The sequence below is a fragment of the Canis lupus genome, chromosome 33 (assembly GCF_003254725.2).
Source record: "Canis lupus dingo isolate Sandy chromosome 33, ASM325472v2, whole genome shotgun sequence".
Classification (NCBI taxonomy): Eukaryota; Metazoa; Chordata; class Mammalia; order Carnivora; family Canidae; genus Canis; species Canis lupus.
The window spans coordinates 26575438-26602361 of NC_064275.1; the positions used below are offsets into that span (position 1 = coordinate 26575438).

General features: G+C 57.4%; 1 protein-coding gene across 9 annotated transcripts in view; it reads right to left on the reverse strand.

Moving 5' to 3' along the window:
• Positions 1–26924, reverse strand: part of ADCY5 (adenylate cyclase 5) — a 145743-nt gene that overhangs the window by 34673 nt on the left and 84146 nt on the right. For all 9 annotated transcript variants that reach the window (XR_004811530.2, XM_035709871.2, XM_025475052.3 and 6 more), the window contains exons 2-8: positions 25624–25773; positions 21124–21245; positions 8218–8329; positions 6475–6602; positions 4483–4641; positions 3516–3657; positions 1478–1618 (exon numbers count right to left, since the gene is read on the reverse strand). Coding sequence is in view for 8 of the 9 variants with exons in the window: in XM_035709871.2 (XP_035565764.2) it covers positions 1478–1618; positions 3516–3657; positions 4483–4641; positions 6475–6602; positions 8218–8329; positions 21124–21245; positions 25624–25773 (954 nt within the window). In the remaining variant the exon portion in view is untranslated. The remainder of the gene's footprint in view (positions 1–1477; positions 1619–3515; positions 3658–4482; positions 4642–6474; positions 6603–8217; positions 8330–21123; positions 21246–25623; positions 25774–26924) is intronic.

The window sequence follows — 26924 nt, forward strand, 5'->3', positions numbered from 1 at the left end:
CCTCCCCTGCCTGCTTGTGGCTCTTCTTCCTCTCCTCACTCCCATAGTCTCCTGCTCTCCTCCGTCGTCTCCCTCCTGTCTTCTTCCCTCTTCCCTCCCACTTGGGTGAGCGCCTTCCTCTTTGCACCCTGGTCCCCCTCTCTCTGCGCGGACCCCCACTCAGTCCTGGTCACATGCATACAGAGTCCACGGGAGATTATGAAAGCGCTGGGGTGAGAACAGAAAGGGTCCCCCCGGCGTTTTGCTTTGGGGAGGGCACCCAAAGGAGGGGGACTGGTGGCCGGAGACCTGTGGAAGTCCAAGTGCAAAGCCCTGAAGGAAGACTCCCCCCGCCCGCTCCCTCATAAGCTCGGTGTCCTAGGAGTTGCTTCTTTACTGTCAAAAATTAAAATAGAGGTCTTGACTCCATTCCTTGTTGGATCCTATATGGTTTCCTTAGACCTTTGTCATCTGTTATCTGCCAGCTAGCAAGGAGCAGAGTGGCCGGGTCCCCAGCCTGTCCCTGGCTCAGTCTGCTGACTCGGCTGGATTTTCACAAATTTATCTGTAGTCCCTGCTGCTGTAGCTAAAGCCTGGTCCAACCCACAGACCCCAAATTGGGGATCCTAGTGCCAGCATCTTATTCCTGTACTCTGGGTCTGAGGGACAAAGTGGCCTCAAACACACACACACACACACACACACACACACACACACACTCAGAGCTCCCCATACCCTCCGGCCTCACCCATTCCCCTCTCAGGGTGGGCGACTCCTGCCTGGGAACCAGGCTGCCCTGGAGCTGAGGAGTGTGCTTGGATTTAACAAACCAAGCTCCAAGATTTAAAAAAAGAAAAGAAAGGAAACATTGCTGCTGCTCTACCCTGACCTCCATCACCCCTCTTCCTCTTCCTCCCACCCTATGAATTCATTCTATCATTGACAGAACCCGGGCAGTGCACCCTGGATTAGGCCGCCCCTGGTGCACACAGGGATGGCTGGGGATGTCTGTCCCCCAAGGCAGACAGGTCCCTTGAGATGGAGGCAGCCCCCCTACTATGGCCATTGCTCCTCCAGCCTGCATGCTCCACTGGAAACCCGCACTCAGCAGGGGCGCTTCTCAGCAGAGGGCAAAGGGGACCGTCAGCTGGCACTTGCCAAAAAGTACTGACACGGTTTCTGAGCCAAATGATGTGTTTCAGCTGCCTGGGAGAGGCAGAAGGTGCCGGAAGGGCGTCCAATGAGCTGGTGCCCGACCCGACAGTGCCGAGGGATTACTGGAGGTTTGGGCTGGACTCGGGGTCTGCCTGCAGCCTCTAGGACTCGTGGAGAGGGCGCAGGGTCAGAAGTCAGGCTCTCCGGCTCCTCGTCCTAAGTTGCTTCGGTGGCTCTCCAGAGTCTGTCGGGCAACCCAAGGGGCCTGGCCCGGCCCTCACAGCCACGGAAGACCCCAGCCCTGGACAGTACTGCCTGCAACGCTGCCCCACCTGCTACTTACCATGCGCTTCATCTCCTTGGACACCTGGTTGCCTCCTAGGTGGTTGTAGAAGGGACGTTCGGCCCCCCAGTGGGGCGGGTTGTGCCCAATGGAGTTGGTTCTCTGGCGATTCATCTTGGCGATCATGGCCTTTTCTTCTTTCTGGGAGAAAAACCAGATGCATCAGCCTATGGGCAGAGCCTACCAGAGGAGCCCAGGTGGGGGGGCTTCTCATTCCTCCCAGGGGCCTGGCCGTGCAGGGGTGGGTTGAGGCAGGTACCCTTCTCTTCTGTGCACAGCCTGGAGCCTAGAGCTCACTGCAGAGAGCATCCTAAATCCCTTCACTCTCCCCAACGCTAGTCCTGGCTGGCCTAGGCGGGAGGCTGGTCTTTGGCAACTGTCATCGGCACAGAATCCTCAGGGGTGGGCAGGGATGTCCAAGGTGCCTCGGGGTAAAGGCGGGAAAGGAAACCAGGGATTGCAATCTCCACTCAACTTATCCCAGACAGACTTGTTCTTCCAGAGAGAGCCATAGGGTAGGCCCTGCTGCCCTGAAGGTTCTAGAAACTTGGGTCCCTTGAGATGCAAAGAACAACATACATTATACAAATACACAAAGCAGGGCCTCCCTCAGCTGGCTTCCTGCGTGCCAACCATAATATCTGTCTGTCCATCCATCTAACGGGCTCCAGGTGGAAGGCTGGAGAGGCCCTGGGGAGACCTGAGCTGGCCTTCCTCTCAGCTCTCTCTCTGAGCCTGGGATGGAGCCTGTTGGATCAGGGCCGCAGGGGGGAGGGGACGCAGCTTGCTTCAGCTGACACTGCTCTAGGTGGGGGGAGAGGGTATGAGGTGTCACTCTCTGTCTGTTTTGTCCTTGCTGGACCACCTTTCAAGTTGGAAGAACACGACCCAGAGAACGTAGGGTAAAAGGTGAGCACTTGGCCTGGGTGGGGCAGGAAGGGGGTGCTGAAGACCTTGCTACGTTGGCAGAGGAGAGAGCGTGGGAGGGGGGCCTGGAAGGAGGTCAGGTCACCCATACTCTTGTAAAAGAGCAAGCAAGTGTTCAAAAATGTGTCAAATAAGCCACTAGGTGCTCTTGCCGGAGCGCCTAAATCCTCCACCATCCCTGTTTGTGGTCCGTGGGGGCCCGACACAGCTCGTGTGCTGCTGTGTCACATGGGGTGCCCCGTGACGTCCTTGCCAGGGTGGACACCCGCCCCAAGGAGCCCCCAAATCTACCTTTGCTGTCACCCAAGACTTTCTCCGGACTTTTCTCTCTCTGCTTAATTTTATCTTCGGTCTAACTTCTCAGGAAAGAAAGAGGGAAGCTTTTCTCTAGCAAAGGTCGCTGACCAACAGGTCAACGCAACGGAAAGCTTCGTCAGTAAAAGGCATTTTAATCTAGGGAGAAATAGAAAATGTTCTCTTCATTCGCTTTAAAAATTAAGAACATGGAACATGACACTATTAAAAATAGAACGCCAAAGCCTGCTAATAATTCAGTTTTATATTTGGGCGAGTGTGGGCTGGGACAAAGGGAGGGAGGAGAAAGGGAAAGGACGGAGGTCCTCCGGAGACCCGAACGTCTGTAGGGACTGGCAGAGACAGGTGAGAGACGGAGAGACAGAGACAGGCCCGATGTCCGCCTGGTTCAGGCAACAGACCAGGAGCGGGGCGGACGTGAAACAAATGCACAGACAGTGGCCGGGGACAGATCTCCTGGCTGTTCCATTCCCATGCCCTGGCCTGCCGCTGTGCCGCTGCTAACTGATTTCAGGCCTGTTGCATTTCTGCAACGGTGGGAAAATGAAAGGATCCCCGTCTGCCGTCAGCCTTTGCAAGCCCTCCGGGGTGCAAGCACTCGATGTGCTTCCCGGGATGCAGGAGCCGCAGCGGCACGAGGGATCCACCACTTGACTCAAGGAGACACGGAGACGAGAAGGAAGCGGATGCCAAGAAACATTCCTTCCCGGGAAGACTAAGGCCCTGCCGAGGCCCCCCACCACCCCGGGCTATCCGGCCCCCCCCGGGCCCTTGGGCCCCCCCCACCCCGCCGGACCCGCTTCTGGGTGCAGCGCAGGATGAGGAAGGTCTCGATACTGTGCTCCTTGAGGTAGGCGTTGCGCTCGCCCCCGCAGCCTGGCTCCACCTCGTAGTCACCGTTCAGGTAGCTGAGTGTGGCCTTGGTGATGTGGATGCGCCTGCAGGGGGAGGGACGCAGGGAGAGGAGAGCAGAGGACAAGACTTGACAACCCCAGTCCCCTGCAGAGCCACACCTCGAGCCCCGAACTCTGGCTCAACTGCCAACCCCAACCGAGGCCCAGACCTAGGTCTCAACGGGCCGTATCCCCCCACTGCCACCAGGGCGCCTCGGGTGGGCCCCTCCCGAGCTCACCGCCACCCTGGCCGCACCGCAGCACATCAGGCTCTCATCATCACGAGCCCGTCAGGAGGACACAGCCTCAGTCTTCCCAACTTTGCGAACCCGCTCAGCCCAGCTGTGGCTCGGGCTCCGGCTGATGCAGGACTGAGTTCAGATCCCCTAGCCTGGCACGGTGCCCCTTTACTACAGGCACTGCTTCCCCACCCGTCCCTACGAGGCCAAGTGCTCTACTTCCATTCCTTGGAAATACTGTGCTTCCCTCGCCCTGGTCCCTCGGCCAGGCCCTCTCCCCACCTCCACCACCTCCCTCACCTGTGCGGATCCTGCCCCGTCATCCAGGCCAGCTCAGGTCCCACCTTCCTTTGGGTCCTGGCTGCCTGGGAAATACCCATGGCTCCTCCCTCCCCCAGAACTCGACCCCACCTTATCCCACCACAAGCCGCCCTTTTTTGTGCAAGAACCTTCTAGGTGAAGTCTGGGGAAAAGGTTGAGAGGATGCTCCCTACAGCTTGCCACGGTGTGGGGCAAGTGGTTGGCCAAGGAGAGGACTTTCTACTCAAATTCGGCCGCCCCGGAGCTGCAAGTCTGCCCGTCGTGCCCACCCCAGCCCCACGCCCCGCAGCAGAGTGGGGCCCTCACTCACCCAGCCTTGCCTCCAGCTTCCATATGGTTGGCCAGCGTGACGTCATTAGACCAGACGTCGAACTGCCACTTCCTGAGACCAAGGACACCGCAGTGTACTCGCCCGCTGTGAATTCCCACGCGCATGTTCACGTTCACCCCTGTCACCTCCCGGACCAACCTGGGGATGGAGCAGGGGTAAGGCTGGGAGAGGGTCGGGGCCAGGTGCACAGAGTAGGGGCGAAGCTGGGAGGTGTGGGGTCGGGGTGTGACACAGGTGCAGGTGTCAAAGCGGCATTTCTCTCTGGTCTAGCCCCCAGGGCACCCACCCACCGAGGGGTGCCCGGGGCTGAGCCTTGGGGCGCTGCTTCCCGGCGTGGCCACAAGAGGGCACAGCGCCTCGCCCTACAAGCCCGGCCCTACAAGCCCGGCCCCACGGTGCCCGCCAAGGCACCCAGGGCGCTGTGTTCTCAAGGTGCAAACGCGAACCATGCCCACTCGAGCCAAAAGGGGGAAGTTCCAGCCGCTCCAAACCCCACTCATCTAACGTTCAGATTTGTCCACGCTGCTGCTTCTCGGACACAATTTGCAGAATAGCAAAAGGTGGTTAACGGAGTTTCAAGGGCGGACATCTGTCCTGCTCAGGAGAGGAGGGGAGCCTGAGCAGGTGCAGGGGACCAGAGAGGTTCCATGTGCTAGAAGGTGGCACCAGTACCCCCGCCCCGCCCCGGCCACGAACCACACCCAGGGGTGAGGGGCTCTCCAGGGGATGGGCGGGCCCTCTGGGTTGGAGAGTGTGATGGGCGCTATATCCTGCATGTGTCTGAGGTGCGGGGTCTGCAGGAGAGGGTGCAGGTGCTCCAGGGGGAGGCACACAGTGTACTCTTCAGGGACCTGGATGCTCCAATACCCCGGGGTAGGCCCGCTCAGCCAGCGGCAGGAGCAGCCGTGGACGCTGGCCCTCCTCCCACCCCCGACGCAGGGCAGAGGCGCGTCATTCCTGGCTTCTCTCGTCCTGGCCACCTCTGCTGGAGCTGTGCCTTCCGTGCACGGTGCCTCGGGGCCCTTGCTTCGGGTAGTTACAAGCCGATCTACCTTTCTGGCTTAACCCCCGGGCCACCTGCTGCAGGAGGCCTCTGCTGGTCCTCCCGATGGAAACGAATGCCCCCTCCGGGGCCCTCCCATGCAGCCTGCCTCTGTCACCTGCTGGGGTCTGCTCCGCTGGTACCACAGCAGCGGGAGTCCCGGCCTCTCCCTCAACAGACTCCGTGCTCCCAGGCGAGGGAAGGAAGCACTAGCTCGCCCAGGCATGCAGGGCCATCAGCGACAACCACCAAACCGAAGGGACCCGGCCACCGTCCTGGACGGCTACTCTGACCTCTGACCTTGTCCACCGTGGCTTTTCCTGTGCCCCTGCCCGGGATACTTCTGAAGCTCAAAGCCACCGAGCCTAAGCTTGGATTTTCCATATATATATATATTTTTTTTTTTTTTTAATTTTCCGTATCTTTTAATGGAAGATGGGGCCCCCTCTCTGGACAGCAGTGACCAAGAATTGGCCAAAGATCTTTTTTACTATTGTTTCTGGCAAAGATGGATTTTCTTAAATGGGGACACCCGTGTTTTCCATCCACCCGCCGTGTTATATCACCCTGGTGGGGGGCAGATGTTTAACCTCTGTGAGTCCAACTTTCTCACCTGGGAAGAAATGGGGCCAGAGGGCTCTACACCTGCCTGGGTGGTTGTGGGACTAAGAGACTAGGGAGCAATGCATAGGGCGCAGTTCGCAGGCCAGCTGGTCCTCCTCTCCTGCAGAGGTGGGGCCACGCCTCCTGCTGCCCTGGAGTCTGCAAAGCTTTCCCTTCCTACAGGACATGTTCCTTGGGGATAAACTTCCCAGGCTGCTGTGGGCAGAAGTTGCCCAGGATAAGGCTCAAAGCCAAGAGATGCAAATCAACCCTCCAACGTCCGTTACCCAGGCTGTGGGACGGTCCCCCCACAGACGGGCACTTACGAGATGGCCTCAATCATGTCCATGCCCATCTCCACGCAGCAGTGGGCGTGGTCGGCCCTCGCTTCAGGCAGCCCAGAGACACAGTAATAACAATCCCCCAGGATCTTAATACGTAAACAGTGATTCTCCTGGAAAGCAAATTAATTTTAAAAATTAAAAATAGTAGGAAAGAGAAGTGGGAGGGAAAGAAACGGGAAGCAAACAGATTCACCCCATGCCTGGAATAACTTGCCTTTTAGGGCAGTGAGCACAGACCCAGTGCCGGCAGATGCATGGCCCCAGCCCCAGGACAGGCTTATCAAGAGCTGGGGGGGATGGAGGACAGGCTGAGCAGCCCTCAGGCATTCCAGCCTCCCCAGGCTCAGGGACTCACTTTTACGGTCACTGCTGAGACCCAAGAAGAATGCAGCTGGTCCGATGTGGGAGCACATAGGGCAAACTCGTCAGTTTGAGGAAGGCCCCCAAGTTGAGAGTCAGTGTCCCTGGTTCCACTCCCAGGCCCTAGAGAATGCTCAGACTCTTGGCCTAAGGTTCTACCAACAGTTTTCTGATTCTCCTTCTTTTACAGAAGACCAAAGCAGGAATGAGACTTAGCCAAAGCTTGTCTGACCCTCAGACTGTCTGAGACTTTGACCAAACAGAGTGATGCTAACCAGCAAGCCTGTGAGCGCTAAGACCCCCCACAGAGCTGAGGCACTCTGCTGCTCCTGAGTACAATAAGGTCAAGACTGATCCAGGACAATAAGGTCAAGACTGATCCAGGACTAGGACTGGGATGGGGTGTCATTAGTCACCAGTCCTCAGCTCTCCAAGGCTGGCCCCCAGAAGTTACTTCAGGAAGTGGGACACTGGGATGCATGTGTCTGTGTGGCCTTGGATCCTCATTTAAGGCCCATCCCATGCCTGAGGTCCCAGCACATACCCAACTCCCCTCATTCCTGTTCAGTGATAAAAAAGCATCAGGCTGGCATGAGACCCACCATCTCCTGCTCTTAGAGGCCCTGGCACCACCTCCGACCAGCGCCAGCCTCTCCTCAATGATCTGATGTCCTGTAGGGCGAAAGGGAACGTGGCCGCAGGTCGTTGGACATTGCCGGTAAGTGGCCCCTGACACATAATGATTCTACAAAGACCCAGAGCATCACTCGAAGACACAAAAGCTGGGAAAGGATAACAGTGTAAACGGGGACCTAACGAGTGAACACGTCATTTACTACTCCAGGCCCTGGGCTGCTACTTCCAATTTGTCCAAACGGTGCAGAGTCCTCTTTCTGGAAGCCTCTGGGGGCTGACACACAGCTGTCCGCAGGCCAGTTGGGTTTCAGACTCATTCTCTCACCACTCTGGCCGACCTCATCAAGAAAATGGCTCTATGGGCACATAATTTGTCCCACCGAACAGAAATTCCTCAGGGGCCTGGGCAGTGTCACCTGCAAGCCTTACCAACCCCTTCCTGAGATGGGGAGCTGGCTCACTTGCTCCCTGTGACCAATGACAGTATAAAAACACGTCCGACTGCGTGCAGTGTGAGGACACGTAGCCACAGCCCGTGCAGCCCCTCTGCCCCTCCCTAGTTCTCAGCAGTGGGCTCCGCACAACAGGGCACATGAAGGCACAGTGCCTGTCGCTGGGGCCCGGCGGGTCCTTGGCCACGGCAGTCTCCCTCGGGCAGCGCAGATGGGCCTACCCTTCTGGCTCTGGCGCGGGCCCTGGGTGCTGAGGACAGTAGGGAGGGTGACTCACCGCAGCCAGCTTGTCGAAGCGGGCGAAGAGCTCATTGAGCGTCATGACCAGCTCCTGGGCAGTGCACTGGGATGCCAAGCTGGTGAAGCCCTCGATGTCAGCAAACAGGATGCTGGAGAGACAGGTGGAGGAAGACCCCCATGAGGGAGGAAGGTCAGGGGGACAGCCGGGGCCACCCTGGGCCTTAGGAGGGCTGCTGGCCAGCAAGAGTCCTGGGGAGGCCGGGGGCGGGGGGCTCCAAATGGCTGCTGGGGAGGCATAAAGAGGCCTGGCAGTGGAGAACCGAGGAGGCTGGCTTCTCCGGGCTGGCTGGGAGACGAGATACAGTCCTGCCTTCTGTGCTCTAATTATGCCTTCATTCCTGCCCAGGTCGGGGGGTGGGGGTGGTGTGTGCAGAGGCATATGAGGCCTGGGAGTGAGTCTGCCTCAGGTACCAGAGGCAGGGGCCTGCCTCCCCGTACCCTCCTAGTTGTCACCTCTTGGGCCTGCCCTGTTTGACTCCTGAGCAGCCCCGTCAAGGTAGCTGGGATCCTTAATTCATGTGCTTTGAAAATGCTTCGGGCCTCGATGGCAACCATACTAAGGTCTCACTTCCCAGTCCCACAGATAAGATTTCGGACCCAAGCCCTCCGTCCCTAGGGAATCCTCTAGAAGGGACAGACTAAGGAGGCTCAGGGAGGAAAATGAGGGGAAGACATAGCCAGCAAGCACGTCTGGAAGCCTCCAGCTCGTCCCTGCCAGCAGCTCCAGCCTCATCCCCAGGTGCGTCGTCAAATGTAGCAGCCAGTCCCTGCTCTGCGCACCGTGGATCTCCTATCCGTCTCCGCGGCTTGTGTTCCCGAGATTGAAAATGTCTTCCTCTTCTTTCACAACACGCTGCTAGAGGTGAGGCCCCAGGGCTGGAGTGTTGGAAGGGCCCCTGGAGTTTTGTTTTGTTTTTTTTTTTTCTTTAAATGGACACAAAAATGTAATAACTCTCATGTACTGAGATGCTCCCAGTGGCCTGGCTCAGAGCTGGGAGCTTCCAAAGTGTCTTCTCACTGAGTCCTCCAGGCAGCCCTGCAGTGAAGGCTTGGTGTCTCCTCGCGGACGAGGCAGCTGAGCCTGGGGAAAGAAGCTGCAGACAGCAGCCTGGTGGGCTCCTTCCCCCGGGCCTGTGTTCTTCCCACCATGCCACAAGGCTCCTGAGGCTCTAGATCGTCTTCCTTTTTAAAATTAAGAACGTAGAACTAAACACATCTTGTCACTGTATTTGGAAAATGTGTATTAGGGCATTAAGCCTGTCTTCCTATTCTCATGTTTGACATCTGGGGTTAGTAAGGCCTGGGGAGCCTATTGGTCCGTCCCAGGCTAGCTGGGTCTTGGAGAGAGCCAACAGCTTTCCTTAGGGTGCAGAGCCCCGCACCCCAACCAGGCTCTCACACCCCGGCCACTACTCTCCTGCCCCGATCACCCCAGGGACAGGTACCAGACCCAGTCCCTACACTCCAGGGCCCACTGAAATTATGTAAACTAGCCCATCCCAAGCCTGCTTTCTCTGCCTCACCTATTCCTTCCTGCAGAAACCCCATTGAAGGCTCTGGTCCTCGACCTCCTCTCACTCTGCCTCCGGAGCCACCACAGTGCTTCCCCACTGGTGGAGGTGGGGGGGGGGGGGTGCTGGTTTCCCACGGTGTGGCGTACTCCCTCCTCCCAGGGTGAGTAACAACCGATCTTTTCAATGGCAGTCGTCTCCTCATCTATTTGCCTTTGCATGTCTGGATAATAACAAAGCCTGCATCTGGAAACAGCTGGACTGTTCTGAGCACTTCATGGGTATTAACACACTTCAACATCACGACCACCCTGTGAGGTCAGCATCCTCCTCTTCTTACAGGTGAGAAAACGGAGGCACAGAGGGGATGAGTCACATGCCTAAGGCCACACAGGCAACCTGGCTTCACAGCCCAGGAGTTGATCCTATAAATATTAAGCTGTTGGCCCCACAGCCATCTTAAATGAATAAGAGCATCATTCAGGGGTCTGGCGTTATATGTGGGGCAGAGGGAGGCAGAGGGGCATGTATGGGCCGCCACACGTGGCGGTCCAGGACTCGAGGACTCCACCGAGGGGGGGCACGCGCACCAGCTGCTTGCCAGCTCACACGAGGGAAGGTGCAAACAGATGAGCCGAAGGAGGGGAAAGAAGAGAAGCTGAGGGGGAGGAGGAGGAAGAGGAGTGGAGAGGAGAGAAGCTGCCCTGGCAGGGCACAGGAGAGGGCAGCTATGCGGGCAGGGGCTCAGAAGGTGCACGGGAGTCGGGGGGCTCCACCAGCCTTTGGTGCCTGGGGTCTGACGGGCTCAGCAGCCTGCCTGCCAGGTAAGAGGAGCAGGTGAGGGCAGGCTGCCCTGCTCCCAATGCTGATCGCAGCTCCCTAACGAGGTGCAGCCCTCTCCCCACCCACCTGCGCTTCTCTGCCTGCCAGTCTTTCAGGCAACTGGCCCACTCCACTCAGGAACAAGAGGAAGGTCTCCCCCGGTCTAGGTAAAAGCACCGTCACATGGCTGTTCTGGAAATTCTTCTCTAACTCTCAGGAAACCAAAGCCAGCTCAGGCTGGGGTCAAGATCCACTGCTCCAGACTCAGGAAACCTTCATCGGCCAGGGTCAGTATCTCCAAAGCAAAGCCAGCAGGTGCCAGGCCCAGCGGCTATTCTATGCCAAGTCCAAAGCTGCAAGCGGAGGCCTGGCTTAGGCGGCTGATGAGACCCCAAAGTTCCTGAACCCCGCACTTGGACCACCGGGTCAGGCAGCCCAGGGCAGCAGGCTGAGGAGAAGCAGGGGAGGAAGGAGAGAATGGGCCACCCCTAGAAACGCGAGTGTGGTCCAGGGGCTCAGGGGGTGAGTCTGGGACTCCATCGACAGGGGCGCACTCAGCAGCTGTGGCATCACTGAGCTGCGACCTCCCACACCTGCTGAGCTGACCCAGCCAGGTGGGAGGGACAGGCCTGCCACCATGCTCCTCCTCCACGGGGGACCTCACTGGCCCTTAGAACACTTTCTTCCACAGCTGCTTACACCCCCGCTAGGCCAGCGGCTCTTAGTCCTGGGGTCTGTTGGAAACACCTGGAGCTTTTACAAGGTGGCCCCAGAGCCCCCCCGCCACGCCCAGACATTCTGGCTTAATTAGCCTGAGGTGGGGCTCTGCTATTGATTGCGTTTGCTCGGTTTTATTTTAAGCTTCCCTGGTGATTCTAATGTGCAGCCAGGGCTGAGAACCACCGCACTCGCTTAAATGTCACCTCAAGGAGACTTCCATCGCCCTATATGAACCTCTAACCTTTCCCACGTCTGTCTGCCCTCCCTGCCGTATTCTGCTCTGCTGCTCGGTTCACTCTCGGCTATAGTATTGCTGTTGTTGCTGTTACTGTTACGTTCCTGTTTATCTCTTCCCGCTAGATCAAGAAGTCCTTGAGGGAGGGATTTTTTGGCCTATTCCGTTCCCTGCTGCATCAGCCACCAGCACAATGTCTGACACACACACAGTAGATGTTCAAGAAAATGTGCCACTGGACGACTGACCAAGGACAGGTCCCATCCCTGTGCCCCCTGCCCCATCTCTCCCCCCACCCCGACCCGCACGCACCCGAGCACGATACCCGGCCCACGGGAGCCACGTCTGTTAGCTTCCTGGGGCTGTCATAGCAAAGTGCTACACGCTGGGCGGCTTAAAGCAACAGAAATGACTTCTCTCACTGTTCTGGAGGCTCGGGGTCCGAAATCCAGGTGTCAGCAGGGCCTTCCTCCCTCCAAGACTCTAGGTGGGACCCTTCCTTGTCCACCCTTGGCATTCCGGGGCTTGCGGCTTTGTTACTCCAGTCTGGACCTCTGACCTCACCCTGTGTATTTGGGTCTTTATACAACATTTTCCTCTTCTCATAAGGACACCACTTAGACCGGATTAGGGGCCCACCATACTCTAGCATCTCAACCTGATTTCATCTGCAAAGACCCTATCTCCACAGTCACGAGGACCAGGGTCAGGACTTCGACAGATCTTTTAGGGTGACGCAGTTCAACCCGTAATGGTGCCTGATGTATATTTGTTGAATGGAAGAGAATATTCACACTTTCAAAGCAAGCAAGAGGCAAGACCGCTCACTCCAGCAGCTCTTCCTTCGACCCTATGGGGCCTCTTGGGGTTCCAAGCTAGTCACCTGAGACAGGAGCCTGTGGAGCCCAGGGCCTGGGGCCAGCAGTATTCAAGGGACAAATGCAAGAATGGTTACAGAAGCCATGAGCAGCTTCCTGGTTCACACTGGTGTGTGAGGGGCCAGAGTCTCCCTCCAACCTGCTGGGATCGACTCTTCGTGACCTGTCTTGGGGTTTTCAACAGCTGCTGAGGAGTCAGGGAGGGCAGGCTGCTGGCTGATGAGTTGCTAGTGAGACGGAGCGACCCGCCAGCCAGAGAGGAGAGGCTCAGAGCAAGCTTCCAAGTTGTGCAGAGGTTTGGACGGGGTCTCTGAGGTCCCAACTCCAAAACCCCGCAGCCTCTCCTACACATTTATGGAAATTCTGCACCTCCGCATTCCCCCTACCTCCTGTCAGAGGCGAAGTCACACTCCTCTGCTGCCTCGGGGGAGGAATTTGCTCAGTGGCTGTCACTCTGGAAGCTCTCCTGTTTTTGAGGTTTACCCAATTGCAGACTGTCTGTTCCACTGGCCAGAGTTTCCTGAACTGCTCTTTGGGAACCTGAAGGCCATTTTACAGCCACACGGGGCCCAGGATGCAGTAAGGTCCTCGCTCATTGATCGGCTCCCACTTGAGAGCTCATCTTGGCAAGGCCATCAGGCCCTCGTGGTGGGTGCGGGTGCGCGGAGGCCAGCCCCCCCCCGGGCGGCGCGCTGCTCCCTAATTGCCTGCCATCCATCACTCACGTCGCCCGCCTTCTACTCCGGAGGCAAGAGCGGCAGGCACTTCAGCCCAATTATCCCAATAGGCCTTTCAGCCTTCTGCTGCCTCGGCTCAGCTTCCCCGCGTGCATTTTTGGGTAAGCACACATTTCCTCGCTGTTGCTCCCTCTTGTACCAACAGATGCTGTGACCTCACGGAGATGCTGGGGTCTGACCCTGCTCCTGAACAGAAGCCACACATCCAGCAGCACCTGGGATGCCCAGACGCCGAGTTCTCCTCCTGGTCTGGGCGGCAGGCAGTGCCTCCATTCTCCGCACTGCAACAGAGGGGACTCAAGAAAGGCTGAGAGGCCAACCGCCTGTCAAGGAGGGCCCAGGAGGGCAGGGGGCCTGGGGAAACAGAGTCATGGGGAAGGGGCAGGAAGGGAATGTGGCAAGGTCTCAGCCCAACTCCCAGGATGTCGGGCCCAGTGGGAGCTAAAGGTCTTAGGGGAGCAGGGCAGGAAGTGCCCTGGAGGATGCAGCAGCAGAGCCTGGAGAGGCCCAGCCATAGGCCAGGGGTCTACCCCCTGCAGTGTGCCCCCCTCCTCCCCGCATCATTTGCTCCAAGCCATACCCCTAGTAAGATACAGGAGGAGCGGTGGGTCACTGACACACGCTAGGTGAACAGCACAGTCGGGGTGGTCGTATCAACGACTGGCTGAGAATGGACACCAGATGACGGGCATTTTCCAAGGGGGGTGCGACGTAGTCAGAGTAGGACGTATGGACAAGGAGTGGCCCAAGAGCCTTCTGAGGGACAGGCAGGGAGAGGAAAGGGGGGAAGGTCAATGAGAGGATGCTGAACACACTGGACATGTATACAGACTCCACCCTGGGACAGTCACACCCTCTCCACTCTCACGGCAACGCGACACCTTCCTGCAGAAAGTGGAAGGGCCCTGGGACTGGCTTGACTGTCAGGATGGGGTCTAGGCGGTCTGGGGTCAACATATGTCCCGGAATCCCTGCTGCCAGCTACAGGGCCTCCTGCAGACCCCATTCCACCCCCTGGTCCCTTGATCTTGTTTCTGCCCACTCAGTCCTACCACCTAGACAATGGACCTCCCATTGCATTTATGGACTTTGCATTTACAAAGCCCTGCAACGTGCCGGAGGAGAAGCCCGCAAAGTGGGGAGGGGACCAAGTCCGAGCAGTTGTCAGTGACCTCTCAGTGATAAGTAGGTGGGGCTCCCTGTTTTCTTCTCTATATTGTTAGTTCCTAATTTTTCTACAAGAAACACACTTCCTTTGTATAATAAAACTGCTGAACACTAACAACAATCTTCTAGGATCTGATTCTATCCCTTCTATCTTCATGATGTCTTTTCTGACTTGCCCAGCTCAGGATAGTCCTTCTTATTCTGAATTCTTATTAGATCAGAGTTTCAAAGGCATAGCCTGACACATTTAACAGGCCAGTGTCTCGTCACCCTAACTTCTCTCTCTTCTTCTCTACCTCAGGGTCCCCAACTTTGGGTCCAAAGAGCTAAAATAGTAAGTTCTAGCTGGCTGCTGGCTCCATGCCCCGCTGACCCCCATTCCACATCCAAGGACAAACTCAGGTCCCTTGTGAAGACCCACCACCGTGCAAGGGAGTTTAGAAACTAAACCTTGTGCACTGCTGGTAGGAAGGTAAAATGGCAAACCTCTATGGAAAACACTACGAGCTTCCTTAAAAAATTAAAAAATAGGATTATAGGCCATATGATGTAGCAATGTCACTTCTAGGTATACACTCAAAGGAACAGAAAGCAGGACCTCAAGGAGGTATTTGCACATGCATGTTCACAGCAGCATCATTCACCACTTGCCCAAAGGTGGAAGCCGCCCAAAGGATGAATGGATCCACAAAAGGTGGCAAACACACACAATGGAGCATTATTCGGCCTTAAAAAGGAAGGAAATTCCAGCACACACTACAACATGGATGGATCTTGGCTATGTTCTGCTGAGTGAAATAAGCCCACCGCAAAAGAACACGTACTATATGGTTCCACTTACGTGAGGCACCTAGACTAGTCCAACTCATTGGCACAAAGTGGAATGGTGGTGGCCAGGGGCCGGCGGAGGGCAGGAATGGGGAGTCGTTGGTTAATGGGACAGAGTTTCAGTTTTGCAAGATGAAAAAAAAAAAGTTCCGGAGATGGATGGGGGAGGTGGTTGCACGATAACGTGAATGGTTAAAACGGCCAATTTTCTACTATGTCTGTCTTATCACAAGTAAAATAATGAATTAATTAGTTAATTAAAGAGCAGAGCCCCACCCCCAGGGGCTTCCCTAGTGGGACCAGCTGGGTTATGAGGCTGCTGTTCCCAGGGCACCAGATGCAGCCCGACCTCACTGCTGAGGGCTGAGCCGTCCCTGAGGGGCCCGCACGCTACCTCTCCTACCTACTCCGAGTCCTACCTGGCAAGGAGTGGCAGCACAATCAATGTGGGATGAGTGAGATAATAACATAAAGGCCACTTCTGTCTATGATCGGTATTGCGTAGAGCTCAGAATACTTTTCTTAATATCAGGTTGGAGACAGGAATGCTAGGTGTTTACGGACCATCCCTCATGTGGTCGGTTGCCGGGAATGTGACTGGAGGTAAACATTTTTCCTCTCTGCCCACAGGGCGCACAATCCACCCACAGGTATCTGAGCATCGCGGACGTTGTCGCGAGGCCATTGTAATTCAGAGCCATGCCGCAGCCGAGCCAGACACCAGAACGACCTGGGGAACACAGCCAAGTCCTTGAAGGAGACGGGAGAGGAGATGATAACCTTAGAAGCGGGAGGTTCAGGAGAGGCTGGGGAGAGAAGGGAAAGGAGGGGGGAAGGAGGGAGGAGAGGGAGCCCTCCCCAGAACCCGCCACTCCCCCACTGTGCGGGGACGGCGGTTACCTCATTTCTACCCCGGGGTCCTGGCAGGTCTTGGGCCAGGCTCCTGAAAATGAGGCTGTGATTTGAGCCAATGGGCCAAGACCCCACACTCCATCCCGAACCCTCCTCAGGGTCCAGACAGATGGGGCCAGGGGAGGAAAGGGTTTCCTCAGCTGAGGACCAGCACCCCCTGGAGGAGCTGGCTCTCTGGCCCTCCGCACCATCTACAACCTTTAAATCCTAAGAGCTCTGGCGTGAGGCAGGTCTTTCAGGTATGGAACTCACCCACTATGGACCCTTCCGGCTGGTGGAGTGCCCTTCAGAACCCTCTCAGGCCTGGCTCAGATGTTCCCGGCCCTCCTAAAGCCTTTGGGGTATTGGCCACCCAACCTTGACTCTCAGCTCATACCCGCTCCACCTCCATAGGGCAGTCTGAGGCTACCTCCTGGGTGGGGGGGCCTGGCCGGGGGCTTTACAAACTCCACCCCGACAACCTTCCCAGCACCCCTCCAGGGAGTGGTCCTAGGGCCCCTCTTACAGGCTTTGTTCCTTTGTGGCTTTCATCATAACAGAATAATGGGGTGGCAAATTTTGTAACATCTATACCCTTTAAGGATGCAAAGTCCCACTAACCGTTCCTCGTACCCTTTAAGGATGCAAAGTCCTCATGTGATATGTCCCCAATTTACTAATCAATCCACTGTTTGCTGTGTGTCTTCCTGAACAGAAAGTGGGCTTCCCAGTATCAGAGACAGTGTCCTTCTTAATTCCCATTGCAATCCTCGTCTCTAAGGCTCAGTGTCCCATGGTTGGAAACAGAGGAAAACATCCACTGAACGGACGAGTGAGGGGGCGTCACCACTCCCATGTTGTAGACGAGGACCGTGAGGCTCAGGTTACGTGACCTGCCCAAGTTCCCACGGCTGTTAAGGGGCAGAGAGGGGTGTGACCCTGGCTGCTCAACACAGACACTCGTCTTGTTCCACAACAGTGACCTGGTGGCAACTGGGTTCAGGCAGCGTCTGTGTGTACTGTGACCCAGGGGATGTGCTGTGTGCTTCCAGGGCTGGCCCCTTCCACCCTCCTCAATGTCCTTCCTCCCAAGCAGAGCACTGGGAGCACCCAGCCCAGAGCTGCCTCTGCTGGCATGTGCTAGAGGCCTTTGTCCCCAGAATGGGCACGGCACAGCCCCCCTCTGACCTGGCGCTGCTGGCCGCAGGAGAAGGGAGAGAGGATGGGGAAGAGGGCGCTCAAGCCACAGGTCTGACACCCCAGCGATGGGCCCTGGCCCCAATTGGCCTGTCCAGCCCCAGAGGGACTAAAACATCTCCATCTGTCACTACATGTCAGACAGGGGAGGCTGGGGGCTCCAGGGCGGGGGGGTCTCCAAGGATGCCTTGGCCTCTGGCCCACCTCAATGCTTTGCCACTGGTGGCTCAGCACCAAAGCATCTGACAGGCTCCTGGCGGGTCCTGGGGGCAGATATTCCATTGGGGGTCAGGAAAGGGTGAGGCCACAGCGCAGTGGGGATCTGTTGTCACCCCTCCCTGCCCACCCATTAGTCTCTTCCCTTTCCGCAGATCCGGGCCCCGACTGTCACACCGCAGGGCTGATTCATTTTTCTTGTGGCCTTGCTCTTGGAGGGGGCTAGAGAGCAGCATGTCATCACCCTCTCTAAATATTATAACTCCGCAGAGAATTGACAAACGTGACTCATCACCCTTCCACTCTCCAGCCAGAGAATCCCCAGGCCTTGCTCTGTTGATAGGAGTGTGATAATCATCACAATAATAGCGGTAACAACGATAATCACTGCTCCCAATTACCGAACACGTGTCCCGTCCAGACACTGCGCTAAGCGCTTCCCTCACACGCTTTCATCTGCTCTTCGCAAGCCTGCTAAGAAGTTATTCTTTTCATCCTATCAGGCAGAGGAAGAGACTGAGGTTCAGAGTACCAGCGCCCATCACTCGCCCCGGTCACATGGCCCGGGGACAGCAGAGCGTGGCCAACACTCGGGGCTGCCTAACCTCGAGCCCCAGGCCTCATCACTGTACCACGAGCCGGGCCCCCAAGCGCATTTCCACACGACCATGTCACCCCTCCACCTACTACTCAGCCCTCAACCCAAGTCAAAAGTTCAACCCAAAACAGAGACGAAGCATGCAACGTGCTTCCGTCACGAGCTGCAGCCAGGGCTGTTAACGGAACAGGGAATGGGCCCCGGCGGGCTATTTGCATCTGATTGCTTGTGGCTGGCCTCTGATGTGCGCCAGCAGCCACTAGCCTGGCAATTTCAGAGTCAGAATGATGTCTGTCCCCATGAAGTGGGTGACATCTTGATTTTTCTCTCCTTTTTTCTCTCTGCTGCCATTGATCTTAGCACATCCTGAAACAGAAATACCCCCGTGTGGTTGGTGGGGGGTCTGAGTCTTGCCACATGGACATTCGGGTCACCCTGTGATTAGGATACTGTTCTTTTATGTACCCAGAGTCACAGCCTCCATGAGAGTGGGTGGATAAGGGGGATGTCACCCCAAGGGCAGGCCACTCCTTACGGTGGTGGAAGAGGTCCTGAGTCAGTCCCTCTGACCAGACCCCTCTTGCTGGAGGACTGGGGGCCCAAAGCAATGGAGGGGCAGGAGACAGGGGTGAGAGGGCAAGCGCTGGGTGGAGAGACAGTGGTGGCCAGATGTACCAGATGTGTGAGCCCGGCCAGGCTGAGCACCTATGCCTCGAATGCCAAACTGTTTCTGAGCAGTGAATTCTCTGCATCTCCTTTATGTTCGGCTTTATATTTCAGTGGGATCTACTGGAAGGGGGATCCCTGGGTGGCTCAGTGGTTTAGCGCCTGCCTTTGGCCCAGGGCGCCATCCTGGAGACCCGGGATCGAATCCCACGTCGGGCTCCCGGTGCATGGAGCCTGCTTCTCCCTCTGCCTGTGTCTCTGCCTCTCTCTCTCTCTCTCTCTCTATCATGAATAAATAAATAAAATCTTTTTTTAAAAAAAAAAAAGGAATCTACTGGAAGCTCTGCTGCACTGAGAACAATCAAGTCCATGCTGTGTTTGGAACGACACCAGGGCCGGGGGGGGGGGGGGTTGGTGGGTACAGCAAGGACAAGAGAGAAAAATCCCAGAAAGCAGGAAGCTCAGGGCTTCATTATATGTTGGGACCACTTGGCGGGTTACTCCTTCCCGTCTGAACTTTGGGCCTCTGAGATTTCTTCTAATAGGGAAGGCTATTTCTTTACGTGTCCCTAGGGTCCCCCAGATTTTAGGGGCTGCTAGCAGACCAGAAAGGCCCCTGGTCAGTCCACAGTCTCTCTTTCTCTCTCACACACACACTAGAAGCCAAACCTCTCTCATCCACCTTTTCTGAGTCTCCCCTTGGCTTAGGGGCTCCCCGAGTCTCCTTCCCACAAATCCTCATACATGTTCCTTTCTCCTGGGCATATAAAAAACACCTAGTAAGGCTAGGTAGGAACTCTGATACCAAACAGCTTTCAGAGGGCAGCTGTCCCACTTAACCAGCTCTAGGATCTTGGACAGATTAATCTCTGTGCCTCAGTTTCCTGTGAAATAAAGGTAATAGTAATACTGGCCTCTTATATGGATTATGAGGACTCAGTGATTATATGAAAGTATTCAGAGTAGTGCGTGGCTTAGGGAAGGCGCCATACGAGTACAACTCTGGTTGTGAGCAATTATTCCACCTTATGGGGTCAGAGGTGGGTGTGAGGAGAGGTGGGAAACCAACCCGTCAGCTCAACCGACTGAGTCCTGGGCCCCACTTCCCTCTCTGAGCTCGGCTCAGCTGAGTCTGCAGCCCCTCGGGGCACCTCCTGGGCAGGCACTGGGCCTCGGCCTACTTCCTGCCCCTGGCTATGCTCTCCCCGCCTGACAGCGGAGCATGGGTGGGCTCTGGGGGGACTTGGGGACCCCCAAAACTGAGGACACAAGTTGTTCAGGTAACCTTTTTCTTTCAAAGGCTTGGAGTCTATTTTGGAAGATGGATACAGGACACACCGGCAGACGGAACCAACAGTCTTGGATTCCAGCGCACACTTGGGAACTGGGCAATTCCGCCTGAAATTCGGACAATTTCGACATGAAAACTCGGTGCCCTCCCTGCCCCTGCGGCCATCAGCCTCGCCTTGAGTGGATGTATACTCACGTGGGCGTGTTATGGTGCATGCACCATAATTTATATCATTCCATTTAATCCCTTTATGAAAATTCAGCCCAAGCTTCCAAAGGGTTCCCTCTACACCAGCTTTAGAAGATTCGTGGGTCTGAGATTTTGCCCAGGGAGAAAGTAATTCTCTTGAAGGCAAACACAGCAGCTCCTTTTCTGGGCAGATGGGAGGATTACAGGGCTCTCCAGGAAGCCACGCTGGATGAAGGCCACTGTATCGCTCCGTGTCCCCATGGAGCTCATAAGCAGATTTTGCACTCTATTAGTCTACATCTGTTTGCACATCCCTGCTGTCAGCAGCTTCTGTCTAGAGAAGCAGCAAATGTGCAGTGAGAGGGGCGTGGGCTGTGGGGCAGGCTGACCTGGATGCACCCCAGCTTTACCAATCCTGGCTGAGTGACCCTGGGCGAGGATCTTAGCCATTCTGTGCTCAATCTCTAAACAAAGGATGCTGATGAGGGCCCCCACCTTACAGCATGGTCAGGAGGATTAGCAACGAGGTGGGTAATGCCTGGTACCAGTGCCTGACCCACACTGGCTTAGCAGACATGGAAGCTGCTAGATGATGATGAAGACTGAGATGATGACAGGACACGTGGGTCCCAAGTCGGCTTCCTCCCTCCCTTGCCAGGCTAGGAGTTTCCCCGACAGCTGGGGCTGCTGCATTCTCCTTTCTCCTCCTCCCTCCTCTAGCTTCTCCCTGCGGCCTCAGCTCCCATCCCTCCCTAATAATTCACTGCACCAACCTAGAGGGTACGGCGTGGCTGGGGCACCCCACACAGCACACACGCCCCAAAGCCACAGACCACCCTGCCAGGCTGTGCTCCCCCGAAGGGCAAGAGGAGGAGATGTTGTCTCCCCAGGCGTGCAGTCCTCCCACCCTGCCCTCGCCCCCTAGCCGCACTTGTACCTCACGTTGTCATGTTTCTGGATGTAAATCTTATGGAACATCATATCCTCCTGCTTGGCATTGATGTCTGCTTTCATCTCCATGGCAACGTGTCGGGGCAGGACAGACAGCAGGAGCCGCTCCTGGGGAGGGAAGCACGTGCTTTCATCATAGCTCTTTCCACCTGCCTGGCAGTCCCCTGCTTCCCCCCCCGCCCCCCCCCCCCCCCGCAGGCCAACTCCTCCCCACCCGGGTCCCCACCCACAGGGCCCTGCAAAAGCCCTCAGGCTGGCCTGAAGTTCAAGGAGCTGACATTTAGGTGACAGTGGGCCAGAGTTGTGCCCTCAGGGCTACTGGAACCCGGTCTCTCTCCCTGGGAGACCTCCTGGGTTTTGTGTGCCTGCACCTGCACCTGGGGAAGAGCAGTCCTGGTGAGCCTGTAGCACTGAGCCCCCCGGGGCACCCTGCATGTCACCTGAGACTGTGTGCGACCTTGGGCAAATTATTGAACCTCTCTGAGCCTCAGGTTCCTCATCTATACATAGGGATGGGGTGATTAAGGGCATCACGTGAGAGTCACTCAACTCGTCCTCAGATTTTCACCGAGCACCTACCATGTTCCAGGCAAGGTCTCTCCTTCACAAACCTCCCAGTCTCAGGGGGGCTCAGGGTACTAGGGGGCACTGAGCAGGGGTTCCTGGGCTGGGAATGGGGTGGTCAGGGAGGGCCTTCGTGGGGACCAGAAGTGGGACTACTCCATTTCTGCTATGGGGACAGTAGCCCGGGAGAGAGGGAAAACGTGTGGACTCTGAGAAACGGAGAGAAGCTAAGACCTGTTGGAGAGGAGGCGGGAGGGAAGCAGGGCGGGGGCCAGGGTCACACTGTGGAGAGGGGTCCCGACTTTGCCTCCCTCCTGCCCTCTCCTCCCGGGCCTGCCTGCTGCAAGAGGCCCAGCTGCCTCGGGATGGGCGACCTCGCCCTGCACCCCAACAGCCCACTACCCACGCCAGGCTGGCTCACGGACTTCTCCCGCCTGAGGCCTTTCGCCCTGGCTGGCCCAGCCCTCCTCATTCTCCCTTCACTAGTGCCTGTCACCAGATGCTGGGCTACCCCCTTGTATGACCCCAAGATTCCCCTCCTGCACCTGTGTCTTTCTGGTTTCTCTCCCTCCTCCTGCCCCCCCTCCCCCAGCACATGCCCACCTCTCTCCTCTTTCTGCTCACTCTCGCCCCTGAGAGCACGCACCCCTGCCCGTCCCCTCCTCCTCCCTGTCCCTCCGTCCAGGCTCCTGAGTCGCCAGCTGCCCGCCGGATGACTGGCCGCTACCACCGTGACACCGCACCCCAAGCCATACTCACCTTCCAAAGGCTCTTCGAGCTCCCTGCCTTTGCCCCCTGCCTTTGCCCGTGCCGCCCGCACTCTCCAGGCCACCAGGTCGGCACCCCACCCGTGTAAGTGCTTTTACCCTTCAGAACGTCCCCTCTGCGCCTCATCCCTCTCCCCTCAGCCCAGGCCCGTCCAGCCCCGAGCAGGTCCTGCGATGCAGACGCAGACTCCGGTCCTTCCTGCTGCACGTCCACCCGCAGGCCTACATCCCAGCCAGACGGCCCCTCCCCGGCCTCCCCGCTCCCTGTATGGCCCCAGTCTCTCCAGTACACTGCCTTTGTTGTGACACTCGCCGGTGCAAAATCTCCGGAGCTCCCCCGGGTTCTGGATTCTTCTGGAGCCGGTGAGCCCACCCCGCTTTATTTTCCACTGCAAGCCAACACCCCCACTCGACCCGCCCGCTTCCGGCGCCTGGCCTGCTCCCACCAGCCCGGGCCTGGCTGCCTTCTCATCCTCCTGAAGCACCTCTACCATCCCAGCATCTGGTTCTCGCATGTTCTAGGCCTCCTCCGGGTCCCACCCCAGCGACCAGAGCAGGCCCTGCACCAACTTCTGTGTCCCAGCTTGCTGCCTCGGGTCCATCCTCCACACTGCAAGCCAGTGTGTCTTTCTAAAACATACCCCTGACCCTATCACTGCCCTGCGTAAAACCCGTCTATGCTTTCCGAAGCTTCCGGAGCCAGCCCACAAGCCCAGCCTGGCCTCAAGGTTTCCATGATCTGGCTCCCGCCTACCCCTCCCTGTACCCGGCAGGCCCTGAACTGTGTTCCAGATCCAGTGCGCCATGGGAAGCTGCCCAAGCTCCTGGCAGGGTTTCCTTGTCTTCACACACAAGCCCCTCAGCTAGGCTCACCATCCTCACATCCTGCCGCTAATCCTGCCTCAGGCTTCCCCCCTTCCCAGCAGGAGGGTCCTGGTGCTACAGAGCATCCCCTCACCACGCAGGGCCTGCCTCTGGAGCCCCCGATCACTCAGGGTTTCAGGGGGTCTGCTAACCGGGCCTCCCTGTAGTACATGCAGTGAGGTGCCCCTGAGGACGGAGCTGTGTTACGCTCAGCTGCACAGCCCTCAGCCTCAGGCCTGAAGAACACTGGTAATCCGTGCAGGGTGCTCTCTGTGGGTTAGCTTGGTCTCCCTGAGCATCAGTGGATGTGGCCCTTGAGGGCCACCTCCTATCTCCTGAACTCTCAGGTCCTGGTGACAGAAACACAGAGTAAGGGGCAATTCTATGGAAATACAGCACAGCTGGGGGACCACGTGCCATCTACTGTTTATGTCCATGAGAGACCTTCCTACATTTATAACCACTTCTGGGGCTGCGGGTCAGGAGGGGGGCAGTGGCTGGGGAGCAGCGCTGAGTCCTGCCATCAGGCGGCACCTCGGAGTGCCCCCCAAGGACCCCTCCAGGGACCCAAGAGCAGCACTCTCTGCAGAGGGTGGGGGAGGCCCGAGAGCCACTGGGCTCTGGCGGGGTGAGGAGTGCCTGTCCCCAGGAAGCACGCCTCCCCTCCCTGGTATCTTGGCTCAGAACATGCTAAAGCAAATGGATTTTCTTCCCCAAATCCCTGTGGATTTGCTGGAATGTCCAGCCTGTCCAGGGCCAGTACAAGGAAACCATGATGAGCTGTAAAATACGCATTTTACTGGAGAAGGAACAAGGCCCAGAAGTGAGAAGGGACACTCCCTGACACAAAAAGAGAAGGAAGGTATCCCGATGTCAGGCGACAGATGCCAGAGCCTGGAGCTGGGACGAGCCGGGGGGCCTCTGAGGCATGGAGGGGCTTAGGGTAGGGAGCAGAAGGGCAGCAAGTTGGACAGAAAACACAGTAGGAGAACCCAGGGACACCGCTGACCATGAGGCTGTTCAAGAGCCGGACCAGGAGTTCTGACGGGGCCAAAAGAATGCCCGGGGCCAGCCAGGCCTCAGGCTGGACAGCATGAGCTGGGGACCTGGCAAGACACACCGGCCACAGCAGCAGGGCTGGACAGAAAGCAGGGACAGGCCGCTGGCGGGAGGGGTGGGCTGCGCTGGGGAGACGCTGCAGAGCTTCGCCCCCTGGCTCGGGCCGGCCCCCGTCATGTAACTGCTCGGGGTGCGTCCGGACGGAGTCAGAGTCAGACCCTCTCACACTGTGGTCACACTCCTGTGCGCCTGGGGCGCCCACAGCGTGCTCTCTGGGCAAGCGACGAGGCCATGGGGGGCTCTGTCTCCCTCTCCCTGAGCTCAAAGGCAGCAGGACTCCACTCGTGTCTGTTGTGTAGACACGGACATAAGAAGAGAGGAGAACCACTTTGGAGTAACTTCATCACTGAGAGCCACGCCAAGTGCCAGTCCAGGGGGGCCCTGTCACCCTGCTGGCCCGTCCACACTCTCCCCTGGGGTCACACAGCCCCGTCTCTGGGGCTCTAGTCCGTGAGTTTTTCAGCTCGTTGTGTCCCAGAGTCCCCAGAACGCATCTGGCTCACACTCAGGCGAGGGCACAAGGGTCCTGCGCCCCACCAGGATGCGGGGCAGCCAGGCAGGCGGCCAGCCCTCGGTCCTTGCCCGGCCGTCACCCAAGAGAGCACAGGGGGCAGCTCCCCCGGCCCCAGCGCTCACCGCGAGGAGCCCTCCAAGTCTGTGGGCCCCATGAACGGCCTACTTCCCTGCCCAAAACTTCTCTGAGAGCGGCGTTTACGGTGAGACAGGACCACCATCCTTCCTCTGAACCAACCAAACCCCAGAACTCAGCACAGATAAAGAGCTTAAGGAGGGTGTCCCCGGGGCTGCTGCTGGGAGCACCGGAACCGGATAGAGTGCTGCAGCTCTCACCGCTCTAACTCATGGGCACTGGGGAGGGCGGAGGGCCCCTTCCCGTGCCCAGGGTCTGGGCTGCTTGGCCTGTCGGCAGCAGGGGAACATGATGGGGCAATGGGCAAGCACTAGGGTAGAGCTCTTCCTCCCAAGTCTCCTAGAGCATTCCCACAGAGCCAGAAATGCTAGGCTCCCTCCAGGGAAAACATTCCCTTCTGGCTTAGTCCCTGCCTGGATGTGGGGTGGGACTGGGCGGCTACATGCAGCGCAGTTGGTGGGACGGCAGGCAGCTAGGCAGAGGCAGGGCTTGGGCCACGCAAGGACAGGAGGGCCTCACCCACCTGTTGCTGGTTCTCCCGTTGCGAGTGGAGCCGTGCCTGGATGCACTCCCGGGTCTCTTGGAAGGCCTGTCTCTGGGAGACCTCAGCCGGGTAGTGGGTACAGACACCCACGATGTTGGTGCAGGAGAAAATGAGGACATTGGAGACGAGCTGCAGAGGGAGAGATGAAGACACGGAGCTGAGGCCCGCAGTGGGCACCAGTCGCTGGAGCCCCAACCCTGCCCCCCACCCCAGGCCCCACGTTAGCACACACACCCACGTGCGAGCAAGGACACTCACCCATGGCTGACCACAGGGAGCGGCTAAGCAGGATAGGTCAGGCTCTCTGACTTCCTCGAAGCCCAGAGCTTGGCTGGCCTGTGACAGGTTGTGGCCCTAAGGAACCCAGTCTCTGAATAACCATACTGTGCATGCGTACAGCACCAGAGACGAAAAGGTTAGGCATACAGGTGATGCTGTGATGGAGCTGTGTATGCGCTGGTGGGGTGGGGGCGGGGGGGAGTTTGCAAGGAAAGTTCCATAAGGGTCACGGGATTTCATTTTTTGAAAGCATGATAGAGTCCAGCACAGGACAAAGGACTGCCCTTTTGCAGAGAAGTCTGAGATGATTATCGTTAATGCTTATTATTCCCCAGGGATCACTGAGCTGAAGCAAGTGCCTGCTGGCTACCCAGGAGATACCCAGCAGTGTGCCAAACCCTCTGAGGTCTGGGAGAAGGCTAAGGTCCCGGGGCCAGCCGGGGTCAGGGTCAACAGCAGGTCCTGTCTCCTCTTCCTTGGGTTTCCATTCCTTCTCTGCACCAGCCCAGACGCCCCCTGACAACTGCACCATTCCAGCTGGCGAGCATCCACCATCGCCCTCTGCCCTACGCTCCTGCCCTTCCCCGTGCCGATGGAGGTGCGTGTGTGGAAAAGTACTACTGCCCCTCAGGTCGCGGAGACAAGGTTGGAATTCTTTGGAAAGGAGCATTTACTGAAAAGCTAAGGGAAAAGAGAACACAACACTACACACACACCCCACAAAAGCAAGATCACATAGCACACTTCAGATCCCAAATTTGCTCAGGATCTGAGACAAACGTTTTCTTGGCAGGTCCAGCTAGCTACTGGGATATCTGGGTAAACAGATGCTAGTCCTGCCCTTGCCTCGGGCTATGCAGGACAGAAGCCACAGAAAGATGTTCAGGCTTCTAGGACTCCATCCCTCCCTCAGCTTGATTCTTAGTCGCAATGACGGAAGGGAACCCCAATTGGCCTTGGCACCTTCTGCTATAGCTCCAGAAGCCCTCTGGACTTGAGCG